Source organism: Protomyctophum bolini, assembly GCF_963924005.1.
Source record: "Protomyctophum bolini genome assembly, chromosome: 23".
Lineage (NCBI taxonomy): Eukaryota > Metazoa > Chordata > Actinopteri > Myctophiformes > Myctophidae > Protomyctophum > Protomyctophum bolini.
In genome coordinates, this window is record NC_137884.1 from 20,715,097 (window position 1) to 20,732,515 (window position 17,419).

Consider the following 17,419-nt stretch of genomic DNA (forward strand, 5'->3'; position numbering starts at 1 on the left):
AGCTATTGAAAAACAGCAGATCTACAAGCTCATAGCGCACCACCGAGTGGCGCGCTACGAGCTTGTAGGTCTGCTATTTTAGAAAAATCGTGAAAATATTTATTTCAGAAAACTGGAGGATTTAGAATACTTTTTTTTTCTTTTTTCGACTAAATGGGTTCAAACATTTGAGTACTTTTCCCACCCCTGACTGAATGAAACATAGGATGGGTACAGTTAGGATTGTCATGAACCAAAACCAAGATAGATACAAATTAATACATATCGCTGATTCGCTATACATCTATTGCCAATGAATAGGCCTTTATGATGAATGAATACATGTACTGTTTATAACGTTGTCATATTTTAAGAACTGATTTTTTTTTGTATTCAAAAGCAGATGTACTGACCATCAAAAAAAGCAAGTATTGTAGCCTATATAATATCTACATGAGATGACCAACTAATAAATTGCTATTTTTGCAATTGATTCTAAGGATAACCTTTTACTTTGCTTTATTGGTATATTTGGACGGGACAGAGTATATTAATGAAAGTTACATAAAAATGTAGCGCAAAAATACAGAGGGTTTAGCAGAGATGCTAATTTCCATCCGTAGTCACTGGACATTGGACACTAAACAAAACTGACATAACAAGACATGAGAGGACAGCATACAAAAACACAATACATTTCTAACACAGTAAAAAGAGAGAATAAGAGTCGAGAGAAATAAGAAAAGAAGACTATTGCTAGTGTAGGTCTACTCTATTGTGGACTGGGAGTCATACGTGATCACGAGAATGGTTGTTTTTAACCCCTGTTTCAGTTGTCCTTTAAAAGCTGTGAAAGTGTAGCCTGGCTCCAGCCCCTGAATCGCTAGCCACATTAAATATGTATGTTCAGGCGATTTAGGAGTGAAACGAAATAAAAATTCAGGCTGAGTGTCAGGCTAGTGAAAGTGCAGGGATCTCCCTCAGTGTGACAGGGAGCTCTTTTATAGTAATGACAACCTTTGACTGCCATAGTCACTAACTCTAATTAACTCTAATTAGACACACAAATGTTCTGAGAATATATATATTTTTTAAATCACACCAATGTGAAGGTGGCTTTGGAGTCAAGCACAGTTGTTGACTTAAGAGAATGTTCGACCTCTAGATGTAACGCAAAAATCATTTTTTTTTTAATCTAAATCAGTACTCAGACATACGGACATACTGTACATACATACTGTACAGACAGACAGACACACATAGCTGTGTATAGGAGAAGGTGTTCCACCACAGTTGTATAGTTCACAGTGTGAAGCTCAACAGTGCCACTGTAGGTCACCCAGGGGTATTGCTGTACGCGGGCATAAAGAAAACACATACGGACAGACACACATAGCTGCGGATAGGAGACGGTGTGCCACCGCTCAACAAACCAGCTTGACTGTGCCCCCCCCCCCACCACCAAGTTTTAGCATTAAGCCCCATGTCCAGGCCCTGTGTGATATACCAAGATCAAGCACCTTATTACCGACGGGTCATTTGACCATGGGAATGGCCGCTCCAAACTAAACACACACAGGGCCTACCAGCTCCCTGTGCAGCGTTCACGGGTATTAGAGCTTCATAAAACCCCCACAGGCCCCGAAATAGCCGCTGCCGCCTGCCCAGACGCTCTCTTTGTTCCAACTGGCAGTGGTGGAAAGTAACTGGGTACATTTACTTAAGTACAACTTTGAGGTATTTGTACTTTACTTGAAATCTCCACTACTTTTGCTTCTACTCCACTACATCCCAGAGGCGAATATCGTACTTTTACGCCACTACATTTATTTGAAAACTTTAGTTACTAGTTACTTTGATTATTATTGAAAAAAAAACATACATTAACCTCTTCACTTCATTTGAAAATAGCAGATCTACAAGCTCACAATGCGTTGCGACGCAACGCATTGTGAGCTTGTAGATCTGCTATTTTCAAACGTTTTTAATAATACATTTGAAAACTCGAAACGAGTCATCCTGCACAAATGAGTAGTGAAGTACATTTTGAATTCCGGACGTGTAACGTAAGTATAGTTCTACATCGCAGTATTGGTACTTTTACTTAAGTAAAAAAAAGAAAAGTGAGTACTTTATCCACCACTTGCCAACTGGCATACGGCTACCACTCTCACCCACAGCGGTAACTCGAGTCACTTCCAAACACGGGAGGCCTGGCTATGCTATCGTATGCGTCCGGGACATGGAAACTTGGTCAGCGGTGGCGATGGGTGCAAAGCTCGCAGGGATAATGAAGCTATCCGGGCCCCATTAGGGGCCTTAATTCATGATCACTTTGTCTCGTCGCCGCCACCACCACGTGTCTAAACGCTTACACATGCACGTCTATCAAAATGCCAGCGTGATGTGTTGATGCTAACTGTGTTGGAAATTCATCAGGCTTTGTTTGTCACGCATCGATTTGAGAGAGAGAGAGCGGGTGGTGCGCTTTGTTTATGGTCCCGGTGCGTTACTGTTGTGCTAACCTAACCCTGCCGGCCCGGGGAGAGAAGAGTGGACGCTTTCTCTTCTTTAGATCTCCATAGATGACATAATGCCCCTGGATGACCTCTGGGGTACTGATCCATCCCTCAGGCCTTCAGACACACAAGCGGAGGTTGCGTGCACGCATCCACGCAACCCACACACACAAACACACACACACACACACACACACACACACACACACACACGCTAAATGCACACGAAAGTATCTTGAGCAGAATTTCAAGATTCATTAACATAGCTTTAGGTTATTTCAACGCATAACTATATTCTACCTTTCTCAAAATCCCACACATACAGTCAGTACTTTTTATATGATTTAACCCATTTGACTCGAGGTCAATTCTAAAAACGCTTTCTGGAAAAACTTCAAAAATGGGTTCCCGTCATGAAAGGTGAAGTGTCAGGAATAGTGTGGGAATATTATGGCTCACTTCAAAGAAATGTGTCTCACACCTAGATGATGCAATATTAGTCTGGTCAGACAGAAACATGATAGCCAACCAGTAATGTGAGTTGGGTCTCTGTGACCCAACATTCTCTCTATAACACAAAGTGTAGGGGCAATTATAGCATATCAGATGAATTATCACACCAGGGAGAAATAGCTATTTCCGTCAATATTGTTTGCGTCTGTTATTTCAATGTTTGTGTTTTCTACATTTTATTAAATACTAAGTGAGGTGTTTTATACAATTTAGGTAAATGTACTTGGGAAAGCCTATACGGTAGTTAGATGCAATGTGCTACAGTAAAAAACAAGTCATACAGTCAACATGTCATATTTTCTTCTCTCTGACTGGGGGATGAATGACCATAAAATCACTGCAAAGCAACAACTGAAATTGGGATCTTGGTGACAATGATGACTCCATTTAATTGATTATACAATTAATGTGGCTGTAATTGGCCGGGTTTAAAAGATGAAAGTTGATGAAGCTGAGGGTTTTATAAGAGGGGATACGCAGAGAGGCAGACTGTCTTGATTTATCTGAACTTTCCTCAAATTTTCTGCTAAAAAAGGATTAGCTGCAAACCGTGTAGTTGGCGCAGAACACCTCAATGCACTGCCAGACAAGTGGTGTTGCCAATCAAAGGCTCTTCTTGTCACCAGTAGTGGAAAGTAACTAAGTACATTTACTTAAGTACTGTACTTGAGTATTTCCAATTTCCAATACTTTTACTTCTAGCTTTTAGTTTAGTTATTTTGTAGGTTTGGATTCAAAAGATTTGTAGGCCTATACTTTGAAATGAGACATTCTGCATAAAGAAACTTTCTACTTTTGGTAGCCTACTTTAAGTAAGCCTACATTTTGACATAATACTTTTGAACTTTTACTCATTGGCAAATTTTGAATTCCAGACTTTAGCAGAGCCTTTCTACATTGCAGTAGGCCTGCCACCGGCTATTGCTACTTTTACTTAAGAAAAACATGGAGTACTTTCTGCACCACTGCTTGTCAAGTGCAGCTTATTAAGCTTATTCTCCTGTTACTGTAAGAAAGTCTGTAGAACCTGATGGTCACGTCACATGGGAAGAAAATGTTCTGGCATTTATTATCATTATAATTATTACTGACTAATGCAGCATAATGCACTATCACTATCAGGCAGGCTATTGGCAAGAAGAGAACAGTTTATTCTAAAATATTGTAGACTAAAAGTATTCCTCCAGATGGGCTGTTAGAGCTTAATCCGTTTTATGGGAATTTAAATGATAAATTGGTCACACTGGCAGAGTGGCTCCAAATCACCAGCATAAAATCAAAGCATGAGCAGTTTAGAAGAAATAAGGCTTTCAGGCGTGAGTAGTCCGACATAAAAGGCAAGGCCACGGTGGCCACCCCTTGCCCTACACTTAACTCTGGCTCTGACCCTTGAGAACAACTCTACTAGAGGCGGAAAACAAAGACTCAACAGTTCCCAAGAGACACCGTGAATCACAGTAGCCTAGGACTACCAGTTCAGTCTGTGCGCAAAAAGCACCGACATAGAATACAACACCGTCCGCATGTGTTTGGGTAATCAAACTCAATTAGCAATCGGTTGTTTTGCCAGGGTTTCTCGTTGTCGATGTTTGTTACTCACAGTCTAAAGCCTTTGATCTCTCCTCCGACAACAACTACATGCACCAGTACCACCCAAGCCTGCATGGTGCCTGGCTGACAATGTCTTCCTCAGCTGTGCCGTGCGTAAACTCCGAAGGCAATTCAGCGGCAGCAAGCAGGTATATGGGGCTGTTTTCTTAGGTGCGCGACGTTCCCAGAGAGAGAGAGAGAGAGAGAGAGAGAGAGAGAGATGAGGAGGACTGCCAAATGTTTTGACACATTGTGAGAGAGATCTGCATTGTATCCTTGTAGCTGTCAGCAACACCGTTTGACGCGGAGACGGTGTTGTGATTTGTTTAGGCTACTTGAACGAAAACGTATACAGCCTAGCTCAACCTGAACCAAGCCGGTAGCCTATAGGCCTATCGTGCGCCATGACGCAAGACAACGTGGGGGTGGGGGCCATTCCCTTTGGACATGTTGTACAATTTGGCTAGATTCAAATGCTTTGTATCACATCAATGTTGTATTATAGTACGTAAACAATCAATGTAACACAAAATCGCATTTTGGGCTTGGATCAGGCTTTGACTATCTATCCACAACTGTAGTGTCCTGAATATAAAATATTAAGTGCATGAAAGAATGTGGGCTGTGGGGGCAAAAGGGGTCGTGAAATTGTTGCTTGCTTAGTGTTAATGACTTATTAAGGATTTAATAGGGAGTGGGACACCTCCTCCTGTATGGCACCTTCAATGATGGGTTAGGGGTGTTTAACTTTAGAGTGTTACCTCTGTAATGTGACTTCACCACTGGGTCTGAAATGTTACACCTTCCTTTGCAGCTGGGCTGCATCTGCAACGCTGTTTGTCTCCACCATAAAATTGACCCGCATACTCTTACACAGTCGCACTCTTTTTCCCTCCTACATTTTGACAAAACAAAACAACAAAACCTCCCATAAAATGTCACAACATTAGAGCTGTTATTGAAACATATTTGCTAGTATTAAGTCATTCTTAACAGCTCACACTTTCTTGCCATTTGAAGGCCATATGGTTTTAAATGCATTGATATCATTCACTAAATTTGATATAGTGCAAGAAGGGCCATTTTCAGCGACGGCCATCAAGCCTCTTAATGCATTCCGAAGCATATTTTCCTCATGGTGGCCTTGCAGCAGAGCAGGGTTAGGTTAGTGCCATTGGAAGGAGAGTGTGGTGATGAGTGGGAAAACACCAGTAAGTGCAGATGTGGGAAACTCTGCAGGGTACTAAGGGGGTGTTGGGGGTGGAGTGGGTTGGGGATCGGGCAGGCAGGGAGGGAGCTGAACTAACCCCTGCCTGCCTTCCAGGCTGGGCCAATGGGCCATGGTAATTAGATCTGGCCAATGTAGGCCTTGGGCTCAGGCCTCGGGGCATATAAGGGGGGTCCCCCATTGGCAACAGCCCCCTCATATCACTCAGAGGTCTTCTCTCTCGCCCCTCTCGCTGCTCTGTCCATAGCACTTCATCCGTTCTCGCGGTCATTCGCCCAGCTTAGCCATCGCGGTCAGACAGAGGAGAAAACCATGGACGTCTTCTCCCCGTCTCAGATCTTCTACGACTCCTCTCCGGAGGGCCTGGAGTTCGGTGCCTCCGGCGCCTCGGAGCTGGCCTGCAGCTCCGAGGAGGACGAGCACGTGCGCGTCCCCGGGGCCCACCCGCACCAGCCGGGACACTGCCTCCAGTGGGCCTGCAAGGCCTGCAAGCGCAAGTCCAGCACGGTGGACCGGCGGCGGGCCGCCACCATGCGCGAGCGCCGGCGCCTCAAGAAGGTCAACCACGCGTTCGAGGCGCTGCGCCGCTGCACCTCGGCCAACCCCGGCCAGCGGCTGCCCAAGGTGGAGATCCTGCGGAACGCCATACAGTACATCGAGAGCCTGCAGGAGCTGCTCCAGGAGCAGGTGGAGAGCTACTACACCAGCCTCCCCGGGGCTCGGGGCTGCAGCGGCTCCGAGCCCGGGAGCCCCTCGTCCAGTTGCTCTGACAGCATGGTGAGACCCCCTCTCTCTCTCTCTCGTCTCAGAAGTACTCAAATGTTTTACTTAAGTATAAAGTGTCAATACTGCAATGTAGACAGACATACTCTGTTACAAGTATAGGAGCCCGGAATTCAAAATTGACTTGAGTAAAAACAACAATCATTTGAAAATAGCTGATCTACAAGATCACAACAACGCGTCGTCGTGCAACCTGTGAGCTTGTAGAGTTTCTATTTTTTATGTGCGACACTGGAACTCAACTACTGTAAGTATTGATCAGGCTAAACAACTATGATTCATTTGTATGCCCAAATAACTCCTACTAGAGTTAGACAGACAGCCTAAGACTGTCACCTCAGAGGAAAGGAAGTCTCTAGGCCCCATTTAGACTGCAGTCACATCCAGTCAAATTCAAATCTGATTTATTTCTCAAATCTGATATTTTGGCCCGACCGTTCACACTGCATTTGCAAGTGACCAGATCGGATATGTCACAGATATGTGTGTTCAGACTGGCAAGCCAAATTAATCCAGCCTGAATCAGATCTGTGCCTCTGTGCCACATGATGGAATCCGATTTGTTTAAAATAAGTCACATCAGACTTAAGACTTGAACTGACAGATTTGAATTGGATTTGAAACCACCTTTGAATGTGTCTCACTCAAGTCACATTTGTAAAAAATCGGATTCTATGTGACTTGCTTGTGTAGACTTATTTAAACAAATCAGATTCCAATCTGGATGTTGCACAGATCTGATTCAGGCTGGATTTGGCTGCCAGTGTACTGTAAATGGAGCCTGGTAGACAGTACTGTACATCTGCTCCAGATCCAGCATCAGCCCAGAAGATACAATGTTTTTTGATTAGCCTGTTCCCGGGGTGCAGACTGTGAAATTAAACCGACGCAATGTCACAAGGTTTTTTTTTAATTTTATTTTAAATGGAGCCAGCTCATTTCTAATTTACAAACGTAATCAAATAAGCTCCCTTTGATCGCATCGCCCCCCAGACCTCAATTACCATGCTCTTTCATGCATATCCGCTCCCTTTAGCACTTTCAAACAAACTAAATCTATATTTCCCCAGTTTCCCGTCTGATCTGAGATGAAACTATCTAGCCAGATATGATGTCGTTGCTGTCGGGAAGAAACCACTTTACTCCATTGAGGTTTTTTATTTCTTTCTTCTTTTTGTTTTGTTGCATAAATCAGTGCTACCCATTATGTCTGTGTATTGCTTTGAAAATATTGAACCGATGAAAAGTAGTAAAAAGCGCTTGGGACAAATCCTCTATAACTCCATTGGACCTTCTCAAACTGTCTGCTAAAACAACTAACTCCACCACCTCTCCCCCTCTCATGGACGTAATTGACTGTATATAAAGTCACAACACCAACTTTGATGAGGCAGTATTGCTTTGTTTTCAAAACATACGGTTTTCTTCATTTCCTGAACATTGAACATGAACATTTTGGAGTTAAGTGGTTTCTTCCAGACGGCAGGGACATGTGTGTTGTTATTTTTGTTATTGGTCAGTCAGGAAACTGTCAGGAAACTGAACAACACATTTAGGTAACAATCAACTAATACAAGACACTGTAAAATCCTGAGCAATAATGACCTCTGCGGGTGTATAAATGCTCAGACAGAGAGCTAGATTAACAGTCGAGATTTTGCAGGGCAGGACTTGTGACGGTGGAGGGATGGTGTGTAGGCTAGTGGCGGCTTTCCCACCACCGGACACTTTATAGCCCTAATAAACCCTAACTAAATCCACCTTAAAAAAACTGGGGTGCTTTTCTGCATTCCATCCTGACTGCATGTTCTACACCGCTGCCAGGATTTTCTGCAGATTTACTAGGAGAGAGTGTCATCTTGCACAAACTGGTGTTGCTTCCACTGACACAATCGATTGGCCACGCTTGGAACAGAGCAGAACGGAGCAGAACAGAACAGCGGCATGGTAGTATTATGGGAGTGTATATGGCTGCCATTCTGTCTCCAAGGTATAGATGATGTGAAAATAACCACTTAAGCCCCGTTTTACACTTCGTCGTACAATGGTGTCACGCGGCGGAAATAATCGATATTCGCAGCGCGCCATACATGATGCGACGCTATATGAGATTGTATAGATTGTAGATTTTGAAATATTAAGGTTTGCCTAATTAATACGACATGCCCAAAACAGAAGCTTGAAAGTTGAAATAACCCTCTAGCCCAGTGGTTCCCATCAAACGTTTTAGCTCACAAGACCCAAAAAGACATGAGACATTTGCCCCGGGACACAAAGTAGTGAAAATAGCAGATCAACAAGCTCACAATGTCTACTTTCACTAAATATTTGTTTTCTAATGTATGGAATGTCTTCGATTTGTCTGGAGGGGGGATCATTGAATTTTGTTTTTAATTAATTATTATTTTTTTGCTTTTTGGGGGGGGGGGGGGGGGAATGTTTCTTTTATTATGTTTTGAAATAATATTCGAAGAAAATGTAGGAAACAAAAAATAAACAAAACAACCCACAAATGGGTCCCGATCCACTGTTTGGGAACCAGTTCTCTAGCCCTGGTATATACTGAGGATGTCTGTGAGAAATACCATGAATTCTATTTCAAATGAAACCGGCTTCTGCCTATATATGTTTTTTTTTAAAGAATGCGCAAGGACTTATCATGCTTTTATTTTGTATCCATTGTCTTTCCTTACTTGTTTGTTTGATTGTACTTATATTGTTGTGATTTGTCTTTTCCTTGAAGGCTGACTGCAACAGTCCTGTGTGGCCTCAGCTGAACAACTGCTACAGCAACAGCTACGCTTACTCTAAGAATGGTGAGTACCCTATATATGAGTGAATGCATTTGTATACATTCACACACAGGCATAGTGGTGGGATATATATTAACACCGAAAGTACAACATACACAATACAAGAAAGTATATAGTAGGGCATAAGTGATTAAATGAGCATTCAGGACTTTGCCATGGTTATTTATTGAAATCATGAAAGTTGAAACTGAAGCTGACCCTAACCAGTGGTGGAAAAGTAAAGTACAATTTTGAGGTATTTGTATTTCCAATACTTTTACTTCTACTCCGCTACACCTCGGATCTAAATATTGTACTTTTACTCCACTACTATTTATTTGAAAACTTACTTACTTTGTAGATTTTGATTATTATTGCAAAACAACATACATTTTGGCCATTTGAAAATAGCTGATCTATCTAACAATGCGTCGCATCGTGACACACGCTTGGTATTTTCTAAAGATTTTTAGACATTTGAAAACTTAAAACAGGACATTCTGATTACTTTTTTTGGATTCTGAACTTTTTACTCAGCATATTTCTACATTGCAGTATTTATTGATGACTTCCACTTAAATAATACACAAGTATTATTTTTGAGTGGTGCAACCACTCCAAGGAACAGCAATGTCCGTGTCCGCCTATGTGACGCCTATGTATGTGACGTTAATGTATGACTATTAGTACCAGTAGGGGCGCTGTTGTGCCAGACACAGAGAGAGAGATAGTGCTGTACTGTTGCCTGCTAATGACAGAGAGAGGAGGGGGGAGAGGGGAGTTGCACCACTCAGTTCACACGGCTGTGATTTTTTTTTCCACCAGTGACCCTAACTAACCAACCATCTCTGTGGTGTCCTCTCTCTCTCCCTCCAATCAGAGAGCTTGGCGGATAAGACGCCCGGCGCCAGCAGCCTAGCGTGCCTGTCCAGCATCGTAGACCGCCTGTCCTCGGTCGAGGCCGGTGGAGGAGGAGGAGGAGCGGGAGCACTGAGAGACATGGTGACCTTCTCTCCCTCATGCGGCTCCTCCGACTCCCAGCCCTGCACGCCGGAAAGCCCCGGCGCTTCTAGGCCCGTCTACCACGTTCTGTGAAGAACGCCCGTCGTCTTTGAACCCTTGGATATTATGTAGGGATGCACCAATGTATCGGTATCGGACGGTGTTCGCCGTTATCGGTATCGGCAAATAAAACGGACAATAACCGATGTCAGTAACCGATATGCATCTGTTGTTGATAAGCACACATTTTGCATTGGCTATGTTTGGTGTGTTATTGAAGATGTATTTGTTTCCCTGGCACAAAATAGCCTAGTAGCCAAAAAGTGAACCCGGACATGTTGAGTACATCAACGTTTTATGTTTAGTATGGGTCCCCAGCGTGTAGAAACTGCCGGATGCTAACTTGCATATGTTGAGCAATTTTCATAATTGGCATAATGGGGCTCAATGGGGCTCTATGGGCTGGCTACTAGACTAAAAGGGGGAAATAACAACAAAAACTAAATGAACGCATATGGGTGTCAGTATCGGCAATCAGTCAAGATTTTATGCTATCGGTGCATCCCTAATAGTATAATGTACTATCATTGTCACGGATTGCAAAACAACTGTTCTGAGTGACGCAACCTCAGCGGTAGCTGAGGTTATGTGGCAAACGCTGTCCCAACTTTTTATACTGTACATATAATTGTAAATATATAATGTAAATGCCCATTTATTCTATACAAGCTTTTTTATACCTAATGAAACATATTTAATTAACGGTTGATGTAATGTTGCTGACTTAATGTACTGTATTCATACAAAAAGTAGTATTTAAGCAGTATTGTATTTTTGTTACTTTCCACATCATTAAAGCTTTCATTGTTTTGTACAATGGTTTGTTCATCCTTATTATTGTTCCTTTGACAGTGAAGAATACAACAACATCTTCATGTGACTTTTCTGTCCAGATGTCTCTAAACTTTCAGTTGCCAAGCAGCAATGTGTAAAAACAATCCAACTGAAGTAATGCAGATGGTGTTTGGAAAAACATGGCCTTACAATAGCTCGCACTGTCTCATCAAATGAACGGCATCTCAGCACCATCAGATCATTAATTTTAGTATTAACCAGCCTGTGAAATCAGATATGACTAATTTGGGCCCCGTTGACTTCCCTTATAACATAAAGTGAAATATTTGAAAACGTATGAAACATTTGTGAAGCGGTGCGTCTGTGGCCTACTGGCCAAGACATTTGGTGCTGATTGGTCCAGCGGTTTGCAAGATTATAGCAATAGTGAAATAGACATAGGCTACAGACTATAAACTTTGACTCTCTAGCCGCCATTTTGACCAATGCGGCCCTCGCCCCAAGTTGAGTTCAACACCCCTGCTCTAGCGGCTCTAGCCTAATGCAGAGACACAGCGTAACAAAGGAATTTCATTATCAGTGTAGTAGCAGTGAGGGAAATAAAAACATTTATGCAAACATCACCATCATTATTTACCAAAAATAACCAATTCGTAAAATCTAAATATACACAGAAGTTTAGCCTCCTATATATACACACGTGTCAACAGGAATGTGGTAGAAGGGTGGAGTAGAGCTGTATTGTGTAACGATGTGTTCTTCTCAACCAAATGTGAGTCCCCGTTAACACCCTTGATTATACCTTCAACACTTAAAGAACAAATGGCCTCTAATTGTTCTCCTCATCACATCCATTAAAGCCTGCTGTGTATGGTCTCAAGTTGTAGGAAAGAACATGGATGGATAGATAGATAATCATTATCATAACTAATTATAATTATCATTCAAATTGTTTGTAACATTTTCATAGTTTATGTCGTTGTTTGTTGCACCAGTTGTTTAATATTAAATGGACCACTGGGAAGTGGAAACACGCCCTGGGCATTTTTAATTCAATGTGCACTGATTACTAATAATTAGGGATTTCAAAAGACTTAAAAAATCTAACTAGAAAAGTGTTCTCCTTGGGACGCAGATCTCCACCAGGACTGCTTGCCTACCCAGGGCTTTGTCAGTTGTGTGGTTCAGCCACAACTGTGAGGTTGTAGATGCGGCTATTTTCACTACTTCTTAAACATATATTTGGGTTCTAATTTATGGAATTTCTTTGATTTTTATTTCTTCATGAAATAAAAAACGAAACTAAATGAAAAACTAAATGTAGTTAACCAAAAATAAAGGGACCCACAAATGGATCCCGACCCAGTGTTTTGGAACCAGTGGGCTAGAGTAGACAGAACTATAGTCCGAACAAAAGGAATTACTTTTTGTATCAAGGCCTATTATTTATTCAGCATTTGACCCAAAACTTTGAATATTTTGTTGTTGTTGGACCCAATTCCATGCTGTATTGACGTTGTTACGGATAGGAGAGATAACAGGCAAACGTTGATAAAAATAACCATTATTCTAATCTACAGTCTCTAATTGTGTATGTGTAGACTTCTTGTAAGTTAAGTAATGCAGACGTTTAACAATAATTTAACTTTTGAGAGCGTAAAATGAAACCAAATGGACTCTTAGAGAAGTCCATTTGGTTACCAATTCTCCATAGCCATGGGGACCACCTGGATTCTGGAACCCCCTCAAGGACCACGGGTGGCCAGTAGTAGAGTGCTGTGGATTTTGTAACTAGTAGGGCTGTATGCATATAAAGCTCATTTGAATTGCATGTGGGGGGGGCGTGCAACGGTGCGTGCGGTGTCTGACCTACCGGGGGCGGCGCCCTGGACAGCCCCACCACCAGCTCACCACTGCTGGTGGTCCCCGGACCGCTGGTTGAGAACAACTGCTCTATAGTGTCTCGGCCCCCGCAGGCACAATGCATGTTGTGCGTGGTCTGAAACATAGTGGACATACCAAACGGCTGAAACGGGGGATTGTATTTCAATAACCCCGGCCGGCGCGCCGACTCCACTCCAAATGTCAGCAGTGGTGGAGAAAGTATACTCAATTGTTTTACGTAAGTAAAAAAGTATCAATATACTGTCTGCAATGTAGAACTATATACTTTTTGGTTGATTGAAATATTTACAGTTTGCAGAATGACAGTACATTTCAAGCACAACTCAATACAAAGACTGTTAACTGTGAGTGGACGACCCAATAAAGCATTACACTTGTTTACAAGAGGGTCCACCTTTTTCAATTCATCAAAACATTTAGAGACGTACAAATAGATACTTCCATGTAGCCAAAGTACAGAACAGGAATTCATCATAAAGGTGGTAAAAAGGGAAAAGAAACATATACAGTGAGGGGAAAAAGGGGTGGGTGGGGGATTCCGATTTTACGGGGGCCAGTTTCGAATTGCAGCCGTCCGTATAGGTGCCCTTTGAGAGCGGTTTTGAAGGAGTCAAGGGATTCACATGTCTTAATGACTGTTGGTAGGGCGTTCCACATTTTGGTGACATAGTAGCGAAAATAATTTAGTCCCTTGTTTGTGCCGAATCTGGGTTGTACATGGTTCGTTGCACTCCCTCTGGTGTTGTGGGTGTGGACTTCGTTAACATGAAGGAAGTATTTAGAAAGGTACATGGGTATCTTGGTGGTGTATCGAATCTTGTGGACCAGACCCATTGCAAGATGCTGTACTCTGTCGTCAACCCTAAGCCTTTCCAGCCTGTCAAAGTGGGCAGGGGTGAGGTGGGTTCGGGGGGTGAGGCCAAGTAGGAGCCTGACCAGTTTGTTTTGGGAGGTCTGGAGCCTTGTTTTAAGGGCCTTTGAGGTTTTGTGGTACCAGGAGGTGCATGCATAGTCGAAGAAACCTTGTACAAGGGCTCCTCTTAAGGTCTTCAAGGTGTTTTTGTTGACCAGTGAGGAGATCCTGTAAAGGAATCTTGTTCCTTGATTGACTTCTTTGATTACGTTGTTGGCCATTTTATCACCGGAAAGATTAGCCTCCAGGATGGAACCTAGGTAGGTAATTTCCTCTTTTTGTGTGATAATTATAATAATAATACTATACTAAATATTTTTGAAAATAGATCTACAAGCTCACAATGCATATTCGCAATGTATATAGCGCTGAAGTGGTTACTGTAAGTTTTGTAATAACAATGAAAGTCTACAAAGTAACTAGTAACTAAAGTTTTCAAATAAATGTAGTGGAGTAAAAGTACAATATTTCCCTGTGAGATGCAGTGGAGTAGAAGTAAAAGTAGCTCAAAATTGTACTTAAGTACAGTACTTAAAGGTCCGCTGACATGCCCCGAAATTAATATGGGTGGTACAGCACATCACGTGGTCTGACTGAAAACAGTTTGAAACAGTTTGAAACGGGGCTACGGCGCTAGCAACAAGTGGCTATAGGTCAGGCTAGCGTTTTTGACGGTACATTTAGCGTCATATTGGCTATAAATGTAATTGAAAAAAATTATTTTTTCGCCAGAAATGCTTAGTTTGAATGCAATTGAGGTTGGCGTGGGGTTTTTTAGGGGAACTGCAGCACAAGCGCAAATTTTGGACTGGAGTCCCATGTTCCCCCGGTCGCCAACACCCCTGTCTGCCCGCTCTGAGACCTCTCAGCCCCGCAGCGCGACAGTCGCGACTACGGACGGTCTGCTGTTGTCTGGCCGCTGTGAGAGCAGCTGTTCTCTACTGTTCTTTTCCCCTCTCAGCCGCAGGCTGACATGTACACCCTCGCTCTCACTCTGTAATACCGTAGTTAGTTACCACAACATTGTTCAAGTGAACTATAGTGTGTTTATGTTTGTATTCATTGTAATAATAAATATCGCTATGCCGAGGCATAGTCTTGCGGACGAGATCATGAGCCTCTACGGGGGACTGGGCATGTGTGTACACACACAGCATAGCAACTTATGCTACTATTTTGGTGTCACATTTAGCTTGAATACTGGGTGAAAGTCTCATTCAAAAAATTAATTTTTCGCAACATTGTTCAGGTGAACTGTGTGTTTATGCTTGTTCATTGTAATAATCAATATCGCTATGATTATTTTATTTATCGCCGCGTCGCTCCGCATGACAACATACAGTCTAGCCCGTCTCAGATGCAGGCTGCACACACACGGACGGACGGACCCGCATTGAACTGGGCATGTGTGTACGCACACACACACACGGCTATAGTGCATGACAGCGGGGAAGAGAGCTACAGACGCCCGAGGCAGATTCCGTGCCATTGCGTGTGTGTGTGTGTGTGTGTGTGTGTGTGTGCGTACACACATGCCCAGTTCAATGCGGGTCCGTCCGTCCGTGTGTGTGCAGCCTGCATCTGAGACGGGCTAGACTGTATGTTGTCATGCGGAGCGACGCGGCGATAAATAAAATAATCATAGCGATATTGATTATTACAATGAACAAGCATAAACACACAGTTCACCTGAACAATGTTGCGAAAAATTAATTTTTTGAATGAGACTTTCACCCAGTATTCAAGCTAAATGTGACACCAAAATAGTAGCATAAGTTGCTATGCTGTGTGTGTACACACATGCCCAGTCCCCCGTAGAGGCTCATGATCTCGTCCGCAAGACTATGCCTCGGCATAGCGATATTTATTATTACAATGAATACAAACATAAACACACTATAGTTCACTTGAACAATGTTGTGGTAACTAACTACGGTATTACAGAGTGAGAGCGAGGGTGTACATGTCAGCCTGCGGCTGAGAGGGGAAAAGAACAGTAGAGAACAGCTGCTCTCACAGCGGCCAGACAACAGCAGACCGTCCGTAGTCGCGACTGTCGCGCTGCGGGGCTGAGAGGTCTCAGAGCGGGCAGACAGGGGTGTTGGCGACCGGGGGAACATGGGACTCCAGTCCAAAATTTGCGCTTGTGCTGCAGTTCCCCTAAAAAACCCCACGCCAACCTCAATTGCATTCAAACTAAGCATTTCTGGCGAAAAAATAATTTTTTTCAATTACATTTATAGCCAATATGACGCTAAATGTACCGTCAAAAACGCTAGCCTGACCTATAGCCACTTGTTGCTAGCGCCGTAGCCCCGTTTCAAACTGTTTCAAACTGTTTTCAGTCAGACCACGTGATGTGCTGTACCACCCATATTAATTTCGGGGCATGTCAGCGGACCTTTAAGTAAATGTCACTTACCACAACTGAATGTCAGTGATGTCGTTTTCCACTGGCAATGTGCTCGTAAATCTCATTCTCATGAAAGCTCATTCACCAAGGTTGTGCATCATTGGAGACCTACGTACATGAAGGTTATTATGGTTTCAAATTAACAACATGAGAGAAGATAACATGAGTTATGTTGTAAATTCAATATCGCTCTAAATTTTGTAATGACATTTTTAATTGCGTTTTGTTTTAGCTATATTTTAATTGGTAGGCAACTCATTTAATCCTCTACATTCAATGGTGTTCCTGTGACTGGGGATGTCTGATCTTGCAGTACTGCCAAAAACCACAAGGTGGAGGTATTTCTAAAGTGTCTTAAGACATTGAATTCATTTGACAAGCCATGATGATGACAAGATTCTACAGATCACATTTTTAAATATCATTGACAGAGATTAGATTAATTGCTGTAGCCTATGCTGTGATTAAATGACAAGACTGAGTTATAGGGTTTTATCTCAAACCGCCTCACATTGTTTGCCGTTTACGGTAAATGCAAATGTTCTCAAACAATAAAATCAGCCTGTGTCAGCAGGCTCAATGACATTACTAAATAATAAATATGCTAACAATACTAAATGCAAGCTGCCTCAGGGAGCCAAAGGTGAAGCCGTTTTCTCTGTTGGTCAATACTACTTCAGGACATGAATAAGATATGAAGACAGTATCAGCAACACTCGGTGTAACAACAAAAAGTGCTAGCGAAAGTATAGCGATGTTGGAACTGAATTTAGTTCATATTGCTCGATCGCTTGACTTTAACCTTTTGTTTCTCCCTTTACTTTGCACATTCGAACACACATTTTGAATTATGTGAGATATCTGAAATATAGGAGCGCGTTGTTAACTTGTTACCATGCCCATTTTACATTTGTAGGCCTACAGGTG

The 17,419-nt window shown here is 42.6% G+C and overlaps 1 protein-coding gene across 1 annotated transcript; it reads left to right on the plus strand.

The window, feature by feature from the left end:
* Positions 1-6,059: 6,059 nt before the first annotated feature.
* myf5 (myogenic factor 5) lies at positions 6,060-11,200 on the plus strand. Its single transcript, XM_080757418.1, has 3 exons — positions 6,060-6,606; positions 9,356-9,428; positions 10,285-11,200. Exons 1-3 carry the CDS (start codon positions 6,142-6,144, stop codon positions 10,497-10,499), a joined length of 753 nt encoding a protein of 250 aa, XP_080613544.1. The 5' UTR covers positions 6,060-6,141; the 3' UTR covers positions 10,500-11,200.
* Positions 11,201-17,419: the final 6,219 nt, after the last annotated feature.